This window comes from Engraulis encrasicolus, chromosome 2 (genome assembly GCF_034702125.1).
Source record: "Engraulis encrasicolus isolate BLACKSEA-1 chromosome 2, IST_EnEncr_1.0, whole genome shotgun sequence".
NCBI classification, from domain to species: Eukaryota; Metazoa; Chordata; class Actinopteri; order Clupeiformes; family Engraulidae; genus Engraulis; species Engraulis encrasicolus.
The window spans coordinates 11796554-11818870 of NC_085858.1; the positions used below are offsets into that span (position 1 = coordinate 11796554).

Genomic DNA, 22317 nt, shown 5'->3' on the forward strand with positions numbered 1-22317 from the left:
GTAAAACTGCTTGGCCTCTACCCAGAAATTGCAAAGCCCTACGACAGGACCCACTGAGGGTCTCAGATATCACCAGAAGAAAGCGGCTCAGATTTCCAGCCACTGAATCTGAGAGGCTGGAGTGGGGGTGGGGGTGGAGGGGGCTTTCATTCTCCTCTAGGAGACTGGGCATGGTGGCAGTGTGGCACAGAGCAACACAACTATTTGACCACCCTTTAATACTACTGGGCCACAGAAAATGTACAATAAGCGGGGGCATTTTTCCACCATAGCCATTAAAATAGCTACAAAAAGGCAAAGTACAATTGAATGGTGCCGTTTCCACAGCAATAGTTAGCCTAAATGTTTGGGCAGATATTTTCTGATTAGTTAGTTGAAGATGTGATGTGCTGAAGTTGTTTGCAATCTGGAGTCTGGCTGAAAAAAAAAACCTGTAGAGCTAAAGCCTTGGGAGTTTTGCACTGAGCAACATGTCAATTTCACTTTATCATAGAAAGGTGTCTGTCTGGTTTTCTTCGGATTAGGCCTAATTCATTCAGAGATCAACAGAAGGCTATCATTTAATTTGTGTCTGGAGAAAATAAGCAATGATTCCTATTGTTTGCCATACAGCTACAACTGTTATAGAGGTGGGGGTTAGGGCCTAGGCTGTGCATTTTACATCTTGGGCTACTGCATTTACATTTTGATAACACGTCCACAATGCTTGATGGATAAAACCAACTGCACCCCTTCGGTTTTTTGTTCTTTTCAAAATCAAACCTTTGGGGGGAAATGCTGTCGCCTGATGGGTGTGGCCATACAGATCCAACTCGGTAGCGAACAGATCACAATGACCGAACTGTTAAATATCTTCTTTTTTGTAAGCATTTAGGCTGGTATCCGTGAACCTTAAAATTAAAACAAAATGTTCTGCAATACCACAACGGTGGGATTGCCCCATTATCCGCCCCACAAAATGCATTAACTTACTATTCATTCCTAAAACACACATTTACATTGTATATTCAATTCTACTGTTCTTGTACGGGCAATATTATGCTGTGAAACGGTCCTTTTCAAGCAGAGACCATATTACAATACTGAAAGGCTGACCAGAGCCATTAAACAGCCTAGGATGTGACCTCATAATGTCATTTCCTCGAGGTCCACGAAGCAATGGCTGTGACCACGGCGAGACGTTTTTGTGCAGCGCATTGAGATGGAGATGCATTCCCAAGATGGCTAAGGTTCGTGTGAGTATAGTTCGTGTATTTTGATAGTTTATGTTCTTATATACAGGGGAGAATTATTTTCCAACAAATATTTTATAATAATCAATCGTACACATTGTTTAGAAACGTTACCGACTCCGACCCATCCTGCGCAGCGTGACGCGCTAAAGTACGTCTGCAGCCTCATCTTCATTCGGCTAGCAGGAAGTATGTTGAATAGGTGGGAAGAAAAAAGACCCGAGAAGAACCAAAGTCGATGGTTGATCTAGGGGAAAAAATCCAAATGGCTAGTATATGAACGTGTTAATTTCGCGCGCTCAGATAGGGTTTCGGTCACCACAATCATTAACGTCTCGGAACGGGTAAGTTAAGGAAGTTAAAACGTCTGTAACAAGATGATGTTCATCATTCGTTCACCGCTTATTTGCCGTGATCTTTGTGTTGATTCCGTGCTAACTAGCCTACTAGCTCCGTTAGCCACAATGCTAAACGCCGAGCAAATATAGCAATATTTTAAACGTATCCCTTTGATAAACATAGGCTGTTATAGGCGCAGAAAATCAATTGCAATTATATCAACAAAATATCGCTCTTCAACATCTTGTATTTGCAGAAATATCAGTAGGGCATCGTTTTGTTTGTGCTTGCAAAATTCATGGTTAGCTATTCTCAATGCAGCAACTTCCGTTTTCCTCTCGTTTAGCATCGTGGGGGGTAGCTAACTGGTTAGCACTGCTAGTTAGCTTCACACACAAAACCCAGAGCAAGTTTAGCTACTCCGCTAACGCTAGTGAACGCATCTTGGATAATTCAGGCGCGCTATCCGGTAATGCCCTTCTTCTCAAAATTTCGGCTTTATATCAACGGCATTAAGTTGTGCAAACTGGACTTATGTTAAACTGTTATTTAATACTACCAGATTGACTGCTTTTCACACTTGACCTAGCTAGCCCTTTAGCCAACCAGCTAATGTGAGCTAGTTTATGTTTACACAGCTAAATGGCTATCAATGAATTACAAATATGCTGTTTTGATGATAAATAGCTGTCGGTGTTCTATTTGTTGCCGCGTATTGTTTGTTTACATCGTTGGATTGCAAGTCAATCTCGAAGATGCTTGCATCTTTTAGTAGGAAATTTTCGAACGACGCGAGGCGGCTGCTCGGTCCACCGGCCTTGACGTTGCCTAATTTGGGGAGTCGTCTAGGGGAAAATAACACGGAATGTCGCGGGGAACGGCGGCAAATAGATCCTCATTTGTCGGAATAAATCTATATTGTGATAAATGTGGTGCCAATACAAATTGAGGTCGCTTCAAAATTGGAAACGAGCGCACCCTTAATTTCGGATGGCTTTAAATTCCAAAATCGCCGTTTGGCGAACGCGCCTTCCATTTTCATTGTCGAGGTGTTTGGCCAGCTTCTTAGCTGTTAGCCATTAGCTAGGTCGTTCGGTAAACAGACATTTCGTCGAAGGTAGCTGTATTTCATGATTGAATTTAGAGACTGGTAACTCGCAAAATGTCGGTTATTACTTGCAGATATCAAATCCGATACTTGAAATATGCAGAGATCGTGAAATGAATGGAACTTTTTATCGACCGGAGAATTTACATATGAGCGCGCCGAAGATCCTGTTACATTGTGTCACCTCGCGGGAAATAACATTTCTCAAATAAATGAGTGGAAACAGTTATTCGCAAAGAAATGCAACTATCAACAACGTGTTTTCAAACGCTACAAAGTCCATAGGGGTATTGTATGCGTTTTTACCAGTTCACTTTCAAATCGTCGCACATCTGGCGTTTTCAGGTCTTTGCAGCCCACACAACAGTCCCTGCACTATGTAAACATCTCTTAAAAAATAAACGGCCAAGCTCGCAAACCCTTCACACGCGCTTTTGGCGGTAGGAGTGTTTGAGTAAGTTGTTGGCTACATGGTCCGCGTATATAGTAAAATGTTCAATAGAGCATTTATAGTAAAAAGTATGTATTCAATGGCAAGGCTAAGTTAATCCGTTTGGGACCGCTTAGGTGAGGTGTTTTTTTGTTTGTTGTGGGTTTTTTTGTTCAAAAGTGGAGCTAGTGAGGTTTACTGGCAAGTATTTCTGCAGAATATGTGTAGGCCTAAACAATCACATTTCACAGTCAGTGTTGACTTGAAGAAGAGAACAAAACCTGATTATTCTGTTAAATCCATGCATATCAGCAGTATTTTGAGTAGGATAAATAATTTATTTGCAAAATAGTTCAATTTTACATTTCTGACTTTGAAAGGATAGAATCAATATGAACACATCTGTTCACAGATACTAATTTAGTTGATGCTTTAGAGATGTACTTTCAATCTTCAAACACTCTCATAATAATGAACAATATAAACTCATGCCACACTCTGTATGTATTTCCATCATTTCCAATGTTTAAAGGAAATAAAAAAATGCTAAAATTACTACAATTGAAATTATACAATCTCAATCCTAGATATTAACATCTGGAGGTAGCATAGAGCAACTGCTGCCCCTCCTCAACATGCCAAAATAAATAGGTAAAACAATGCTCTCAACATGGAAAGGATCTGCCTCGCCAGCCATGAATATGTTTGCCTGTGAATGTAAACAACAGCTGACAGACAAGCGTAGTGGAAATGCAGGGTTTTTTCCCCCCTTTTCCTCTCCTCTGTGCGTGCGTGTGTGTGTGTGATGCTGGACCCATCTGGCATTTCGCTACACAGTTCTCGGCAGACTCGGTGAGGCTAACGCATCCAGATGGCCCGGCATTGGTGCCCGTGGGTTAGGGTACCTACCCTGAGGGCACGGCGTCTCGCTCTCATTGGTGCAGCAAGACTCCCCCGTGTGGGATGAAAGGGTAGTCTGACTGAGGTGTCACCCACACCTCACGCCATAAGAAGGGAATACGCAGTGCGAGGGAAGGAGGGGGAGGGGTGAGGAGTGGAAGGCTGCTGGAGGCCTCGAAGAGCTTCAGTGATCAAAAAAAGGAAAAGGAAAACAAATGCTTGCTGACTTATAAACTTTAAATCTTTTAGCACCTGCCCCGAACAGTGGCTCGTTTTTATATTTTTTTGTATTTTTTATTTGTTAATTTTATTATTTTCGTGCACATTTCCCCTTAAATTTGAATAATGGCCATTTTTGTGCAGAGCCATGAAATTTGAGTCACTGGGCTGGAATAATGCTCAATCACACAACATAAGTGGGGCAATTGTTCTGCTTAGTAAGTCAATCATTTATCATCTGAGCAGACGTGAATCACTGACCAATGTGTGGTCTTTGTGGTTGAATTGACTTGCTCTGGATGAACGTAATAGAAATGGGAAGTCATCCTACTCCACCCTCAATTTTTTGTATTATTATTATTTTTTAAATTAATTTCATTTGTTACTTTTTTCCTTTTTGACATTTTATTTGTGTAGATTTGAAACAGGCTAGAAATAGGGTTCAACAAGGTCAAAGGGGAAACTGCATAATGGTATTCCATTCAGACAGAATGTAGGTGAGTGACCTCTACCATCATTTTGACATAGCTTGTAATTTCTTAAGGTAGGTTCATACTTTGAATTCCTGTTGAATTATTATATTTTGCTTGATTCTAAGACTTTTATTGCAAAGTAGACCAAACTGGCTAATTTTAATCATATTTTTTGTTCATAATCCATTCAAACATAGAATCTGCACAGATTGGTAATTAGCCTACTTAATTGATTTTTTTTAATGCATAACTAAATCAGTCTACTTTCGGTGAAAATGAACATTGTTTTCCTATGAAAGGCTATTTCATATGCATTTCCTCTTTTCTTTTTCCTTTTCTTTTTCTTTTTGAAGGTTTGAGGGCCAAATGGTTAAAAAAAGGAGAGTAACTAAAAGTTGGTTGGCATTTAGAGCCAGTTTATTGAACAACATGCACAAGTGTGTTGACGGGAATAACAAACCTTGGTTGTCTGACCGCCCCTATTTGGACAAGCAGGTCTAGACAGGTTGAGTGGCTGATGCACCAAACAATGAAGAAGCATATACAAAATGAGCTTCAGTGTCACATTTTACTTGTCAGTTTGGGGAGAAATCTGAGCATTTGTCGTGTGTATAAATAAGTAGGCTAATTAGCATATCAATATCTGATTGTTCAAAACCCTGTGATCAACAGGTTTTTTGTACATGATGTCCTGGTTTATGTGCAGCTATCTATATGCATATTCAAATCAGTATACATACATTTGCATGGAATTATGGTAATTGTATTTGTACTTGGATCATTATGACTCTCATCTCAGAATATTAACCTATTTAATAGGTTTTAAGTTTTTTGTACATTTGTTTATGGCATATACAGTTAAAACTTCTGGCCTTGAAATGTAATTGTAAATGCTGTTAAGCTGTTTGCAATGGAATATTAACATGATTGATGTTAAGTTTCATATATCATTTTTCTGGATATTTTTCCAAACAGTAACCACCTCTGTATCTCTCTCCCCCTCCTTCTCTCTCTCTCTCTCTGTCTTTCTCTCTTTCTCTCTCTTGTGTGTCTTCACAGGTCTGCTCCAAGTGACCAGACAGGGCCTGGACGTTCACACACATTCTGCGCTTGAGGGGTTGGAATTGAATGGCCAAGAGGAGAGAATATCTGTGAATTCAGGTAACAAAATGGCTGACACCACAGGCTGAGGCTGAGAGCTGAGCAGTCATTCGTTGCCCCCCCTTTTGTTCTTTGTTTTCGAGGAGCGTTTTATGTGGACTTCTCCCCCTTCCCATTTCAATTCACTGAACATGGCCATGCATGATATCAGTCGCGCCAAGGGGTTTCCTTGTAAAGAGTGTGACATGATTTGCCCCAGTACCCCCAGCCTCTTGGAACACATGAAAGCACATTATCAGCAAGAGGAGAGCGGTAGATTCGATTGTGAACAGTGTGGACGCGTCTTTAAGAACGCCAATAGCCTGGCTAGCCACAAGAAGTCCCACGAGGTGGGCTCTTTCCAGTGCCCTGTCTGCACCCGTACTCTTCCCAACGCTCTGGCTCTGAAGAATCACCTGCGTATCCACACTTTGTCCCCCAGTGCCCAGGCCGAGGAGGACAACGAGGACCCGATCGAAGACGAGAGGGACTACGGACTAGCCCAGGACCTGTCCGACACGGGCTTCCGGAGTCACCTGAGCAACAGTGGGATGATGGGCCACGACCACGACGGCCAGAACGACAAGCAGAAATCCCCGCACGGAACCGAAGACGCCTGGGACCGACCCTTCAAGTGTGACCAGTGTGACCGCACCTACAGACACCACGGTAGTTTGGTGAACCACAAGAAATCTCATCAGGAGGGCGCATTCAAGTGCACCATTTGTTACAAGCAGTTCAATAACTTGGCTGCTCTCAGCGCGCACGAGCGCACCCACTCCAAGTTCAAGCCTCCGGGCTTGATGAGCGACGGCTCTCTAGACCAGTCAGATAGCCGACACAACGACGACATGGCCTCCTGCTTCTGCCACCTCTGCCAGGTAGCCCTGCCCAACAAAACTGACTTTCAAGAGCACATTCTCTTGCATAACGCAGCCTCCTCCTCCCTGGGGCTGACCCGGGGCTTCCCTGGCATTGTGCCGCATAACCTGAGCACCGTCCGGTCCCCCGGGGTGCACCCATACACCCCCGCCCTGGGCGACCCCCTGCCCCTGCCCCCACTGCCCGACAAGCGCTACGACCAGATGCTAGGCCCCCCAGTAAACAACCCCATATACACGTGCGCCTACTGTGGCGCAGGCCACCCAGACTTAGAGAGCCTCAAGGTGCACTACCTGACCCATGACCCACACCCCCCGCCCCATACCCAGGACGGCCCGTCCATTCTCAACACTGACAGCCTGGGATCTAACTCCCAGCCCTCTGTGTCCTCCCCTGGTGCAGGTGAGTCCCGTGGCGGCGGCGGCAGCAGCAGCCAGCAGCAGTCGTCCTCAGCCGACGACGGTGACCGACGCTTCAAGTGCAACGAGTGCGGCAAGAGCTACCGCCACGCCGGCAGCCTGGTGAACCACAAGCGCTGCCACCAGACCGGCCACTACCAGTGCACCATCTGCTGCAAGCAGTACCCACACCTGGCCGCCCTGCACAGCCACCTGCGCAGCCACAAGGGCCGGCCCGGCTCCGGTTCCGGCATGAACAGCGAGGGCGACTGGCTGTCTCCCGAGCCCCTCACCCTGGACTCCCAGCAGGGCTTCGTCCAGTCCCACGACCAGGGCAGCGGGGCTACCACGCCCATCTCCCTGCCAGGCAACCTGGGCGACGCGGCCCACTTCGTGTCGGACGGCGGCCACAGCAGCGGCCTGGACTCGCTGGAGTTCCACGACCGCTTCGACGGCGCCTCCCTCTCCGGCAGCGGCAACCGGCAGGCCGACCGGCACATGTGCGCCGACTGCGGCGAAATGTACTCTGACATCTCGGGCATCAAGTCCCACATGTGCCCGCAGCGGCGGGGAAGCGGCATGTCCAACGGCTACATGGGCTACCACGGCCAGGGCGGCTCCATGCCCAGCGGCAGCATGAAAGACTGTGGCGGCCAGCGCGGAGGCCAAGACCAGATGCAGTACAGCGGAGGAGGAGGAAGCAGCGGAGGCCGAGGAGGAGGCAGCCAGTCCCATGGAGGAGGACACGGAGGCAGTGGAGGTGGCGGCGGAGGCAAGCGCATGGACAACAAGGGCGGTGACGACGAAGACGACGGCGAGGTGTACCAGTGCTCGGTATGCGGCAACCACTACGCCAGCCTACGGGCGCTCCGCAGCCATCTCCGCAGCCACGGGAACGTGCCGGGTGCCGGGCAGGGAGCCGGGCCCTCCAACCTGTCCCCCACCAGCGAGCAGGAGTGGCGCCGGCAGCGGGAGAGCGGCGAGAGCGGGGGCCTGATGATCTGCAGCACCTGTGGCCAGAGCTTCAACCGCAAGCAAGACCTGGTCAATCACCAGCAGCTGGTGCACGGCATCACCCCGCGAGAGGGCTCCTCCGGCATGAGCGGCTCGGGCTCCTCCAGCAACGGCAAGATGGACGGCCGCAACATCTGCATAGACTGCGGCAATCTGTTTGCCGACCGCCACCACCTAGTCACTCACCTGTGTCCGGGCAAGCCGGCTAGAGGCGGGGGGAAGGGCATGAATGGGTCAAAGGGCATGTCAGGGGGTGCGAGCACCAGCAGTGGGCTCCGGTCGATTGGCGATGGAGAAAAACCCCACAGGTGCGACCAGTGCGGCAGATGCTACCGGCACCCCTGCTCTCTGCTTAACCATAAGAAGTCGCATAAGACTGGCGTCTTCCGATGTCTGGTGTGCCAGAAACGCTACTACAACCTGCTGGCCCTCAAGAACCATCAGAGGACCCACTTTGACCTTAAAAGGTTAGCCATCTTTGCATGTGTTTCATTTTTTTTTTGGCTTTGCTTTTTTTCTTTCTTTTTTTTCTTTTTTTTTCTTTTGGGGTTCTTTGTGTTAAGTGTGTATGTGTGTGTACGTGTTCTTTGTTTTTTTCTTGTTTTTGTTTTTTTCATTAAGTTGTTCATATTGCTCACCTTTGGTTTACATTAAGTCTTCATGTAGAGCTTCTAATCTTTGTAGGAATGGACGTGAAACAGCCACTAAAAACTGTTTGACTGTTGCTGAAATTCTGGAGAGGGCAACGGATGTTTTTGTTTATGTGACTATGCAAAGGAAAAAAAACCGCTCATGAATGGTTGTTGAGTTCCCCCTCCTCTAACATCTGTATCTTGTTGGTGATTTGTATAAACATGGCGTTGAATCTGTTTCCCCCCTTTGGTAGTACACAGCTTCTGCGCCTAATGCCTTTTTAAACTTTTAACTTTGAAGTGATATCATTATATATGAATGTGTCGTGTTTTTTTCTGTGTTGTGGTGGACCCTACAATTTTATCTAATTCCAAGCTGCGCCTGTGTTTGACTCTGTTGCAGGCACAAGTGCGAGGAGTGCGGCAAGGCTTTCAAGATACAGAAGCAGCTGGTGAACCACCTGAGATTCCACGAAGAACAACGCGCCAAAGGCATGAATCCCAACGGCGGACGCTACGAGGGAGGGCAGGGCTCCCAGATGGGCAACATGGGCAACCAGGGCAAGTACCAGCAGAACCCTGGCAAGTACCACCACGGCGGCGGTGGGGGCCATGGCGGGCACAGCGGGCACGGCAGCCACATGCACCACGGAGGTGGCGGACACCAGGGCTTCAAGAAGCCCTACGAGGGCGGCCCGGGCACCTCTCGCCCCATCAACCCCGACGATCCCGAGGGCCGCCGGCCCTTTGCCTGTGACCAGTGCGGCCGCACGTACCGCCACGCCGGCAGCCTGGCCAACCACAAGAACCTGCACAAGACGGGCGAGTACCACTGCAACGTCTGCAACTCCACCTACCCCAACCGCCTGGCCATGAAGAACCACCTGCGCATGCATTTCGCCATGAAGAAGTTCACCTGCCCCGACTGCGGCCGCGGCTTCCGCACCCAACGCCAGCTGGAGACCCACACCACCAACCAGCTGTGCAAAGACCTGCCGGGCCCCAGTGGCATCGCTGACTACGAGTGCGACGGCTGCGGAGAAGGCTTCAGCACCGCCACCGAGCTGGCCTCCCACGACTGCCAGATGCCGTCCTCCTCCGCCATGAACATGAGCGGCGAAGGCGATGATCCGGACGCGCGCCCGTTCGCCTGCGACCTGTGCGGCTGCAGCTACAAGCACGCCAGCAGCCTGCTGAACCACAAGAACACCCACAAGACGGGCGACTTCAGCTGCACCTTCTGCGACAAGCCCTACACCAACTACATGGCCCTGCGCAACCACATGCGCATCCACACCCAGAAGAAGCGCCACATCTGCAACACCTGCGGCAAAGCCTTCCGCCTGGCCCGCTTCCTCCGCAACCACCAGAGGGTCCACGAGGAGGGCCACACCCGTTTCGGCTGCCCCAGCTGCGGGAAGAGCTTCCAGGGGAGGTCGGGCCTGGCCAGGCACCGCTGCGGGGACAACCAGGTAGGCAAGGAGGGCAGGAGGAAGGCCGCGTCAAACGAGGGAGAAGAGTGCCGGTTCACGTGAGTTTTCGTCTGTTGTTCGTGATTCTTGATGTTGAATAGAAAAGATCACAGGTCTCTACATGTCTTATTACAGGTATATGATCTCCAATCCGGCTTCCTCGGGACCATACGCGTGCCGGAATTCGGATTTTTCTGAAGTTTGGACAGTTTATTAGTGGAGAACAGATAAGTCATCCCCCCTTTGCTTTCAGTTAGCAATATGCATTAGAATACTAGGTTATCGTAACAAAACAAAGACAAAGCAACAAAAGGTTTTTAAAAAAATTGAAATGTTTTGCATAGTCAAATTGTGTTTTTTACACTTTTACACACCTTTTTCAACTCCCAAAGTAATCAATCCCTCCCCAGCCCCATTGTCACTCCTCAATTCATGATGTTTGTTGATACCAAATTTGAATATGTTTGTAGTGTGCTATTTTTTGTGTTGTAGGCCATTGTTATCTTTTTTTAATTTTAAGCATATGCAGAGCTGTTGGTAGTCTTGGGTAGTGGTAGCAAAAATGCTGATTTGAGTCGAGGGTTAACATTGTGTGTGAAAGTCCTTAGCACAGGTGTTGTCATAGTGCCAAACTCAGTCATTTACCACCTATTATTATGTTTGAATTCTGGCATTGGGCCCAAAAAAAGAATCAAAATGGTTAATTTGAAGGAAAAAAATACACTGATTATTTCTGATAGTAGAATATATAGAAATTTGTTGTAGCATGAAATAAGCAATCAATATTCATCTTGACTGTTATCAGTGAATTCCATTTTGTAGCTCCCTCAGGTTGAGAACGAGAGCATAGACCAAGCCTCGCGCACCTACCTATGAAGGCAGTGTAGTGCCATGCCCATATAAGGACAGACTGCATAGAGCGCCATTACGATTAGCCAGAAGTGAATCAGTGTCGCCACCTGCTGTCTAGGATGGTTAATGGCCAGCCGCTGATCTAACTACAGCCATAAGATTATCAGTCAAGCCCCTGCAGCTGCTGCAGCAGGTTATTGGGCTATTTTGTCCCCGCTTTGTGGACACTTAAACAAATTGACTTTTAATGTTTTCTATTTTTAACAATTTAGAGAATCTCCCTTATGTCCATGTTTAGGACTGTTGGAGTTTTGGGCAGCTGGATTCAAGATCATATACCTGTACTTGTGCATATCTGAAACGATACCCTCATAACTCTTATTGCTGACACACCGCTAGGTTCACTAAAAAAAAAACTTTTTAGTACGACTTGAGGATGACTAACCTGAGAAGAACCTATGTAGATAAAAGGAGGTTTTACTAACGCACTCAGACAATTCAGTTGAAAGGGTAGTGAAGACCATCACGAACGTCTAGTTAATGGCCTCTCTCTCTTCTCTTCTCTCCCCTTCTCTCCCCCCTTTCCTCCCTCTCATTTCCCTCCCCCCCCTTCCCTCATTCCCCCCCCTTTTCGCTTCCCTTCTCCTCCTTCCACTGTGCCCCACCCCCATTATGGATATCCACAGATGTGATCAGTGCGGCCGCTCCTACCGTCACGCCAGCTCCCTCCTCAACCACAAGAACACCCACACCGTCGGCATCTACCACTGCGCCGTGTGCCTCAAGACCTACTCCAACCTGCTCGCCCTCAAGAACCACCGCCGCATCCACTCGGAGACGCGGCGCCACCGCTGCCCCGAGTGTGGCAAGGCCTTCCGCGTGTCCTCGCAGCTGCAGAACCACCGCAAGGTGCACCTGAAACAGCGCGAGCTGGTGTGCACGCTGTGCCAGCGCAGCTTCACCAGCCAGGCCAGCTTCCGACTGCACCAGGAGATGCAGCACGGCATCGCGCGCCCCAAGCCCCAGCACCACTCCCACCACTCGTCCTCCCACGGAGGTAGTGGGAGCGGAGGGGGCAGCGGGGACCTGGGTTGGGGCTCTGGGCTTGACCTGACGCTCATGCAAGCCCAGGGCCTGGACCCAAACGGGCTGCCCAAGCTCACGCCTTCCCTGCACGGCTCCGGAGGCAGCGGCCGTGACGGGGAGGCGTCCATGCGCGGCAAGGCGCACGTCTGCAACCAGTGCGGGCGCGCCTACCGGCACGCCAGCTCGCTGCTCAACCACAAGAACAGCCACAAGACGGGCACCTACTTCTGCAACTCCTGCCAGAAGGAGTTTTCCAACCTCATGGCGCTCAAGAACCACCGGCGCATTCACACGGAGCCCAAGCGCTACCAGTGCCCGGACTGCGGCAAGTCCTTCCGCGTCTCCACGCAGCTCATCTGCCATCGGCGCATCCACACCAAGGAGAAGCCCTTCTCCTGCCAGCAGTGCGACAAGCGCTTCTCCAGCAAGTCCAACCTGCGCCACCACCAGAAGGTGCACTGGAGCAGCCCGGCGCCCACCTCCAACACCAACACCACCAGTCTCAGCAGCATGGGCGCCGCCAACTACCTGGGTATGCCCTCAGGCCCCTTCATATAGCCCAAACACACAGATATTTCTATAAATACACACAAACGCACGCACACAGAGCACTCACTCACTCACATGCAACATGTGTCTGTGGTGGATGGCTGTGTGAGTGTGTGAAAGCGAGTTTTTTAATTTTTTAATGGTTGCAGGGAGAGATGGGGGAGAATGGAGCGTTGTGTGGATGTCCGTTCTTTTCTTTTTCTCTGTGGGTGGATATCAGTTGTGTTTTTCAGTTACTCTTGCCCGCCCTTCATTTTGTTCTATTTAGTTATTATTTGACCATTTTTTTGTCTTTTTTTGGGAGGTGCCAAAAGTCCCTTTGACCCCCTCCCCTCCCCCCACCTCCTCTTTCCACTCTCCTCATCCACCACCACACATCTCAAGTAGCAGCTAAAGCCTTCCCAGTCTCACTGTAGGACTCTCACGGTAGAGCACAGCATTCTGTGTAAAACACAGCGTGCACCAATTATACCCACACACACATGTTCATACACAACACCCAGGAGAGGCAACCATGGACTGTCCAAACAGAAAACAGAGAGGGTTGGGGGTGGTTGCGCGCTTGTGTGCACGTGTGTGTTTTGGAGAGGGCAAAAAAAGGGGATTACGAATACCCTTTAGGACTCCGGTGGCTTAAATAAACTCAGGTTGGACCTGCATGTGCCGAGGCACACACGCACACATCTAAAAAACCTCATCCCTTATGGTGGCGACTGACCGACTTTACCTCTGCATTCCCTTTGCCTGAGGGGCGGCCGCCTCGTAAGAGGCCCCCACTTTGGATAAAAATGCCCCACGGTCGGCTCTTTGTTTGCTTTTTCTGTAGGGCAAGCTTTAGACCTACATTTGGGGGCCCTTAATATGAACTGGGTTTTTAAAGCTGCACACGGTTAAAAACAAAAACGCGGGATAAAGGAGAAAGGACTTGTCGGTTTTGTGACGCGACACTGGCGTGAAGCTGGTCTTGAGAGCCTGACTTATAACTGTCAGCAAAAAGGGGGACAAACCCCCAAACGTAAATGCCGATGCCTTTTTATTTTGTTTGTGTGATGGTGGAGGAGGAAGAGGTGGAAGTGACTTCACTGTTAGCATCTCCAAGTCTCAATCAATGAATATTACCATGGAGTTAAAAACGAAAAATCACCTCCCAATCTGATCAGGTGTACAAAATATTTCCGTTTGTAAAACGTTTCTTGTCATCACATTTCATCCCACACTGTCCAATTTTACCTTGACAAAAAGCCTTGTGCATACTGCGTTTCCTCTGCGTACATATATAAATATATAAATATCTATATTACGAAAGAAATCATGGTAATGACTAACAACTTCCAAAACGATGAAAAAAGGAGAAAAAAACATGTAGGCACTAGTAATGTTATTTGACATTGTATAGTGTTCTTTCTTAAAAAAAAAACAGTTGTGGACAGAGGTTATCGTATTATGTTTGTGTAGAACTGTACTGAGGGTGGGGGTTGGTTTTTTTTTCCTTTTAAGGGTTGTTCTTTTTTGTTTAGTTTCTTTTTTTTTCTTTTTTGTAATCCCTTTGATGTTCTAATTTTTTCTAACTTGTGTGTTTTTTGCAGCACGAAGATGAGCTTCAAACCTTATAATTCTGCAGATGACAGCATTGCGCTTATTGGGTTCGACGTGTACCTTCCTTTTATTTACATTTGTTGCTCTGAACCCATACTTCTAAAACCTGCGCCAAAACTAGTTAGTGTATAGAAAGGATAGGTTGTGCTACAAAAAAATAGGAAAAACTACAAAGGAAAAAAAAAGAAAATGTATATTGATAGGCCTGTGCCAGCATTTGGTTTTACCTTGTATTGTATCGTACTTCTCACTGTATTATTTGCAGGAAGACTTTTATATAAAAAAAAGGATCACTGTAGTACGCGTTTTATTTATATTAACACTTTGAACTGAAAAGAGAAAAAAACGCTAGTTTTAGATCCCCCTCTCCCCCTCCCTTGTTAGGAGATGTGTCGTACCAGATCTTGCCCCGACCCTCAACCCTCCCCCCTGCTTTCTTCATCTTAGCTCGCTTCCTGTGACTTGCATACTTCGTATACACATGACACGGAGTCGGAGATGCCGGACTCCTTATGAACACTCGTTACAGTGACTGTGGCCTCCATCCTCTAAACTCTTTGTTATGCTTTTAAAGAAGAAGAAGAAGAAGACGAAAAAAAAATGTTGTCTGTCCCTTGTACAATAAATCAGGGGAGCGTTATAATGTGTGTTTTTTGATTGCAGTACGATGAGTATTAAACGGATCACTGTAATGTTTTCTTGCCTTTCTCACACGTGATGTCGTGGCGGTTCTATCCCCCTCTAATATGCCCCAGTTCCCTACCCTCCCTGTTAAAAAAAATACACCAGCCCCCAATCCCCCTTGTCAGAATTGGACTCTCTGTTCCACGCTATAAGCTCACACTTTTAAGGGATGACTTTGTGAACTATTGATAAAGAAAAAAAGAATCATTCAGTCGACCATATTCTAGGTTTTTTTTTCTGTTTTGTTACACCTTTTACCGTATCCCTTGTATTTATTAGTATTTCTTTTATTTAATTGCGTTTGACTATTTGAAGCTTCACGTGAAGAGCTTTTGGACCTGGGAGCACTGGTGCTAGGAAGTCAATTCTATTTTGAGTGGCAGTGATGTTCAGAGGAGTTTTGTGAACACGAGTAGAGCACAGGAAGATTGTATATTTATGTACTCAAACCTTCAAAATTTGTTCCCATTTGGATGGTTCAAAAAAGAGAAAAAAGAACGTACAAACGCTTCCAAGTTGCAAAAATGGCTAGTTTCGAAAATGGATTGGGACTTTGAACGAATATAAATATGTATTTTTAAGTTTTAACTTTTTTTTTCCTCCTTCATGCATATATATATGTAATGCTGACTATACACTTTTTTTAAACTACATTTTGATAATTCATTTCCTAACAGAACCTGTTTGGATTATAACCTTAATGCTCTCAAGTAATGAAAATAAATAGCTAAAAAAAAAGTCTTGGCCAGTTCAAGTGTCGTTGCTGAGAAGTTTGTCACCCACTCACCACCCGTCAACTTTTGGCTGATAATTTCAGGTCAACCACCAAATCTGTTAATTCCTATGCCAAAGTTGTCATGAAGGTTCCTCTGATGGAGCCCTTTGCTCTATCTATCTGTTAGGCTTGTATTGTACTGGCTTGGTGTTTTGACCCTGATGATGTCAGATCAATATTTGGTACGCTCATCTCTATTTAAGAACCCACCTGCCTTCCAAAGTAATAAAGGCCCAGAGCGAAAACAAGGTAGGCGGTTACCATATTCTACGGGATAAATCTGTTTAAATTGGTAATTTTTTATTGTTCTGGTAAAGTGTTCATAAAGCTCATTGGATAAAAGTAACAAGCATCGCTAATGGTTAATGGCAATGTCACACTTTGGTTATTTTTCACAACTGTAGATAATGTTGATGTTTTTTTTTCGGTATGCAGCATCTTAGTAGAATTGGGTGTTCTGCAAGGGGATGTTGAAGTCATTTATGGAAATGGTGAGTGAAAAATGTCAAGATGTATCCAGAATGGTTGGTGAATACTAAACCAGGACTAGTTTGTAGAAAATAGTTGTGTGTGTGTTTTTATTTGAAGTATTCCATGTCTTTGCATACAGTGCTTTAAGTGGGCCTGTAGGCACCAATGCTGAGTACTGGCCGTTTTTAGTTTTAGCCTCTATAGTACTGGGGCTTTTTATTGGCGAACATGTGCTTCTGACATCAGTCACTTTTGTTTTGAACTTACAGCACTGTTTGCATACACCTTGCAAACTCTGGAAATATCCATTAAAGATGCACTGTGTAGGATGTGGCCAGAGTAGGTATTGCAACTATGCTGCTCACTAAAATTGGACTGTCTATTGCCAAATTAGATCTTTTCTTCAATATTTACTAAATAATGAAATAACATTTACTAGTATGATCAAAGTAAAATGACGCTTTCCAGCTAAAAATTTTAATTTCTGCAAATTCCAAATTGCAGACCATGGAGAAGATCCCCCTTTTCATTTTCTCAGTCATAACATTTGCTTAGAATTTGATGGTGGTGGTAAAAATTCATGAACAATGAGACATTTGTGAATGGGGCAGCATGAATTCTGGAAATAAACAACTAAAAATCTTACACAGTGCACCTTTTAAAGAGGGCTATTTGTTCTGAATCAGACAAGGTAGCGTGAAGCATCACTTGAAGCAGTGGGCACATTTACACCCTTAAATGTGCAAAGGCAAATTAGAGTTCCCTGTCAGAGATGCTGAGATGTAGCCTAAAATCATTGGTTTTCAAACTGGGGCCCTGTGGGGCCACGAGAGGGTACTAGGGGGGGGCGCAGCAGGATGGAAGGAAAAGTACTGCGAATCGAAATACGTCATTGAATAAATGAAATGACGAAAGTATACCGAAATAATAAAAAAAGCCAAACAATATCCTTACTGGTTAAGAACCACATTTTAAGTCCACTCTGTGAAATGGCCCAATTCATGCTATACACGGCTATCTTAAATATTTCCTGCTGTATTTTCATGGATTTAATAATGCAGAGACTACATTGACTTGTGAAAGGTGGTACATAGGGGGGGGGGGGGGGGGGAGTGTGGTACAGCCCATGTTAGAGGGGCTGACATTTCATCTACTGGTGTATTGGGGGGGTAAACTTATGAAGGGAGTATTAGAACATTGATTGGTGATAAACCTGGTGTAATTAACCTACACGAATAAATAGCTTATATGTCATGTCATTTTAATTAAGGATATCACACCAGGCTATTCTACTAGATGATTTAGCGCTAACTCAACATCAACTTTACCCGACTCACTGTTGAGTCAGGTCAGGTTCTTGCACTACTCGTTTGGAAAGTGAGTCAAGGTGTGAAGCTGATTAAAAGTCAGCCAGAGTAGTCTGTCTATTTCATAGGTGGTCAGATGGCACAGATGCACTTCCTGGTAAGTCAAACAGATGGCGTCTCACAGTATATGTGGTTTTGAAAACGTGAGGTGACAATTTCCTGTCCAGGACATAACCATTTTACAAACGTGTGCTGCATGGCCTCAGAACATCAATGTGAAATGACACCCTCATCCTGATCTGAACAGAAGGCACTCCTGGAAGAGGACTTAATACTTTTGACTGATTTTCAGGGGTGCACTTGATTTGGCAAGAAGCGTGTCTATGTTCCCACAGCCCTTTGGTCCCACCTCGCGAAGATTTTTAACATTAATTTAACAGCATATTCCTGCCTCTTCATGTTCACACATTTCTAAGAATGTATTAAAAGTTAGGCCCTGGCCTGTTCCAAACTCATGTTCTCTTAGTTTACTCGGAAATGTGGGAACATTGAGTTGTAGAACATAGGGCCTATATTTGAGTAGTTTCTTAAAAATCTAGGAACTTGGAGCAGCAGGAATAAGTTGTTGGACCAATGGGTTGTGGGAACATAGATCTGACAACGATTTGGCCACCAGGCCTATCTGTAACTGGGAGTGAACCAAGCAGTTAAATGAAAATGCTTTTTTGTGCATCATGCCATGTGTTACTTGGTACTCAAACAGTCTTGGTGTGCTAGATATGCATATCATGTCAGCTTCCGTTACTTGAGGCCTTGTGTGCCTCAGTATCCCTAGTTGTTTCCTATGGCCCCCTGCCTTGGTGTCAGCCAGGGCCGGCGCCACGGTGGGGCATTGGAGGGCATTGCCCCCCCAGCCAAGCTGTGAAATAATAAGTGAACAGTGATCCTTTGAAATAATGGCATTGTCCCATATTTAGAAACGTACTGTTCCGTAGAGCTGAGACTGAGCCCACAATTTGGTTAAAATGCAGGAAATTGCATCTAAGAAATACAAAATGTTCTGGGCGAGGACCTCCATACCCCCCGGGGCCAAGGTGCCCCCCCATCCTCCATCAAATGCCCATCCAAAGACTTGGTTCTGCAGCCGGGTCTGGTGTCAGCCAGCCTTCATTGGAGGAAACACAGGAGGTATTGAGGGAGGATGGAGGAATCAGCCACCACATGCGTGCCCACTTTTCACGCTTATTTCCTCTGCCCTTTTCCCATAATAGCTTTGTGTTGTTTTAGACCTCGATGATACCAAAACATTAGGCTGGAGATAGCAACTGTAAGAGGGACATTGATATTGATAGAGACACTGAACAGTAAAATTGCAATTTGCTGTTTAAATTGCAGTGGTTAAGACTTCCTGTGGTAACTGGTGTACTGAGCGCTGTTAGAAAAGTGCTGGTAGGCTATTTATTAGGATAAAATGTTGGTTGGTCTGTGTTGTGGTGCGAGTGAAGGCCTGCTAAAGACCCATTTACTGTTTGTACACAGATGTGATGTAATTGGATTGCACGTGCATTGGTGGAGCAGAATCGACCATGTACCGCACATTTGTAAAGAAACTAGCCCAGTGTTTTTTTCCCCCCGGAACAAGAACATGGATGGTCACGATAACTTCAGATATTAAGTGGCCACCATAGACACGGGCATTCCTGATGATGTCGTCAGTCCAGGGGTCAATTATAATTGGTTTAAAGGTGCACTGTGTGGGATGGTGGCCAGATGAGGTATTACAACTATGCTGCTCATTGAAACTGCGGTCTACTGCCACCAACTTTGACATTTTCATGATTATTACTAAATAATGAACACCTATTTTCTAGTATGATTACAGTACAGTAAGTTATACAGGTGAACAAAATTCAAAATGGCGGACAATGGTGTTCCCCTTTTCATGTATGAAAAGTGCAATTGTCCAAATAATAACAAAGGCCTACTTAGAATTTGATGGTGGTGGTAAGTATTCATAAAGATGGTAACATTTGTGAATGGGCAGCATAAATTCTGAAAATAAACTACTAAAAATATTACACAGTGCACCTTTAACATAGGCTACACAAAGGCCTACTTAAGGCTACACAAATAAGCTACATGACATCTTCATTTGATTGTCCAATTAGTCATTGACGGTGAATGATTTCATTTGAAGTCAATCCGTTAATCTGCTTGGGAAATTCCCCGGGGAGTTCCTTATTTAAAATGAGGCTAAAGCTTTATCAAGTGCCGCACCCTGTGATCTTACTGAAAGTGATGTCTAAGTTCAGACGCTTGGCTGTTAACTTGTTAGCATGAACAAAACCCTCATAAATGCACACACAAGACAGGGTTAAAGCAGCATTATACTGTACAGACCTACTAACAACCTACATAGTACACAATGGCCCTGTCAATGTAGCCTGGTGGATGTTAATAAGCTTCCAAGGCACGAGAGGTCAATGTATGCTGACAAGCCTTAGGAAGGAAAGGAGTGGAGCAAATGGCTAATGAAGGAGAGGAAATTCCGCTATGAGACCAGTTCTGGGACTGTGACATGTGGTTCCCTCTCGCACTTGTGTGCTGAATCTATCCGTGGAGGCCTAGCTGCCTCTGTGTCTGGGGTGCGCTGTCTTTCCATGATTTTCCGTCTTCTCCAGGGGCCAAGCACACTAGCTCCACCACCGCTACAAACCACCACTAGAGGTAATGCACTGATCACATCCTGATGGAAAAAAATGAGTTAATTTGCCAAATTGGTAGCTCCCTATTGTTTTTTACATTCATCTTTTATTTTTCTAATAAAAAAAAAACAAAACGATGAATTTGGGTCATGGATTTAATCACTTATTATTATAGGTTCTAGCTCTCTACAAAATGGCTTCAAATGTTAATGCCCTTACATCTGCTTAATCCTTTTAATGTGTAATTAAAGAAAACACATCCCTTTGATATGTGGGGGGTGGGGGACATTTTTAGGAATACTATAAATGGAATGAGAGAATGGGGGAGTACCAGGAGTGCACTGGGACCAAAAAAGGCCAGGGTGAGGGAAAATAAACAGCATCAGCCAAGTACTGCCGGTCCACCGGGAAATGCCCTTTGTGCCAGATTACCAGTCCCGGCCTGGACCCCGTGCCTAGACAGTATCTATCAATGGGAAAAGGCATTGCAACTGTGCAAGTTGCTAACTTAGCAATGACACTATCAAGAAATGCACCACTGGTGAGTACTGTTGATGTGTTCAGCTTGTCCAAAAGCACTGTTATCAGAAGAAGAATTGTGAAAGAATGCTAAGGTCATTTGTCTCAGGGAGCGTGGGGTGGCAACCCCTCTCATCTCTTGTCTTCTAGGTGTTGTATGTGCATTGCACATTCGTCTGTTGCTGGAAATCCCTACTGGGTGGCTGTCTTGTCAGTTTCGCCTACAGTATGTTGACAATCTAATCGAGGAAGATAAGTAGGCTACCTGCATGCATTGCAAGGAACTAATGGCTGAACACCAAATTAAAAAACACAAAAATGAGATGTTCTGGTCTTGGGTCAAGCGAGCATTGGCACTTAAGTACGTAGATCATTCAAAATAATTGCTGTTGTTATGAGTTCCCTATGAATAAATTAATAGTAATTGCATCACTTAGCCCGTAGCAATGCACTGTACCTCAGCACCACCTATCTCTGTGCCACTGTGATCATTGGAATCCATTATCTCACAACACTCGGCGGCCCCACTGTCTGTGCTGTGAGCAGCACGCAGGCAAGATGGCTGCCTGCCCACCATAATGGCCTTCCCCAGAAGACTTACTGCTCAACGCACAGTAGGGCTCGATGTGGTGTGGCCTTAGCCTGTGCTTGCTTGCTTGCTTGCTTGCACGGCACAGTGCATCACCCCGACTGATGATGTGTCTGTTGCTGTCTTGATGGATCTCTCTGCACACAAAGGCACAGACATTGCTGAACAGAGATGATTGCATATCTTGGAGGCACACAACACAAAATGCAGCCAGTGTGTTTGTGTGTGTGTGCGTGTGCGTGTGTGTGTGTGTGTGTGTGTGTGTGTGTGTGTGTGTGTGTGTGTGTGTGTGTGTGTGTGTGTGTGTGTGTGTGTGTGTGTTTTGTGTGTGAGTGAGTGAGTGAGTGATTTCATGTGTTTGCGTGTGTGTGTGTGTGTCTGGGGTCCGTGCTGCCTGTGGGGACAGATGCCGCGCCGAGCCCTAATCCCCTCTCTCTCAGCACGCCACATGCGTTTGGCTGTCAGAGCAATGGCTACTAATGTGAGGTGACAGCCTCCAGTGGGTCACTCCCTCCTCTCCCTTTCACCCTCCCTCTCTCACTCAGGGTTGCCAGATCGGGCAGTTTCCTGCCCAATTGGATGGTTCAGGATTACCATCTGCAGGTAAAATAGTTATCATAGGTTTTCTGTAGATTTATGGGCAAATATATGCCCAAACCGAATTTAGTTCAAATTTGGCGGGATTTAGCATTTGTTGTGCGTGACATCGTCAGTCGCATCTGGCAACCCTCCTGTAACTCACTAGGTAGCATGCCAGCTAGCTCGCACGGTTTGGTGTGTGGTGTGTTGTGGCAAGGCGATAGTGATCTCCACCCCTCCCTCCCTCCCTCCCGCCGCCCCTGTGTGACGGAGTGACCTGAGATGGCGGCATGGGCGCCCGATGACAGCTGACGCTTTTCTCACATCACACCACACAGCCCTCACCACAGAAGGAATGACGCCACA

The 22317-nt window shown here is 46.2% G+C and overlaps 1 protein-coding gene across 7 annotated transcripts; it reads left to right on the forward strand.

Annotated features, from left to right (window-relative positions):
• Positions 1-1128: 1128 nt before the first annotated feature.
• si:dkey-89b17.4 (zinc finger protein 62 homolog) lies at positions 1129-16360 on the forward strand. Of its 7 annotated transcripts, none has more exons than XM_063222111.1 (5): positions 1129-1229; positions 5761-5862; positions 6284-8602; positions 9171-10298; positions 11778-16360. In XM_063222111.1, exons 3-5 carry the CDS (start codon positions 6393-6395, stop codon positions 12733-12735), a joined length of 4296 nt encoding a protein of 1431 aa, XP_063078181.1. In that variant the 5' UTR covers positions 1129-1229; positions 5761-5862; positions 6284-6392; the 3' UTR covers positions 12736-16360. The 7 variants fall into 7 exon arrangements, with proteins under 7 accessions (XP_063078181.1, XP_063078180.1, XP_063078179.1 ...); XM_063222110.1 differs by having other exon boundaries at positions 1131-1235; XM_063222109.1 differs by lacking the exon at positions 1129-1229 and adding an exon at positions 1269-1576.
• The last annotated feature ends 5957 nt before the right edge of the window (positions 16361-22317 follow it).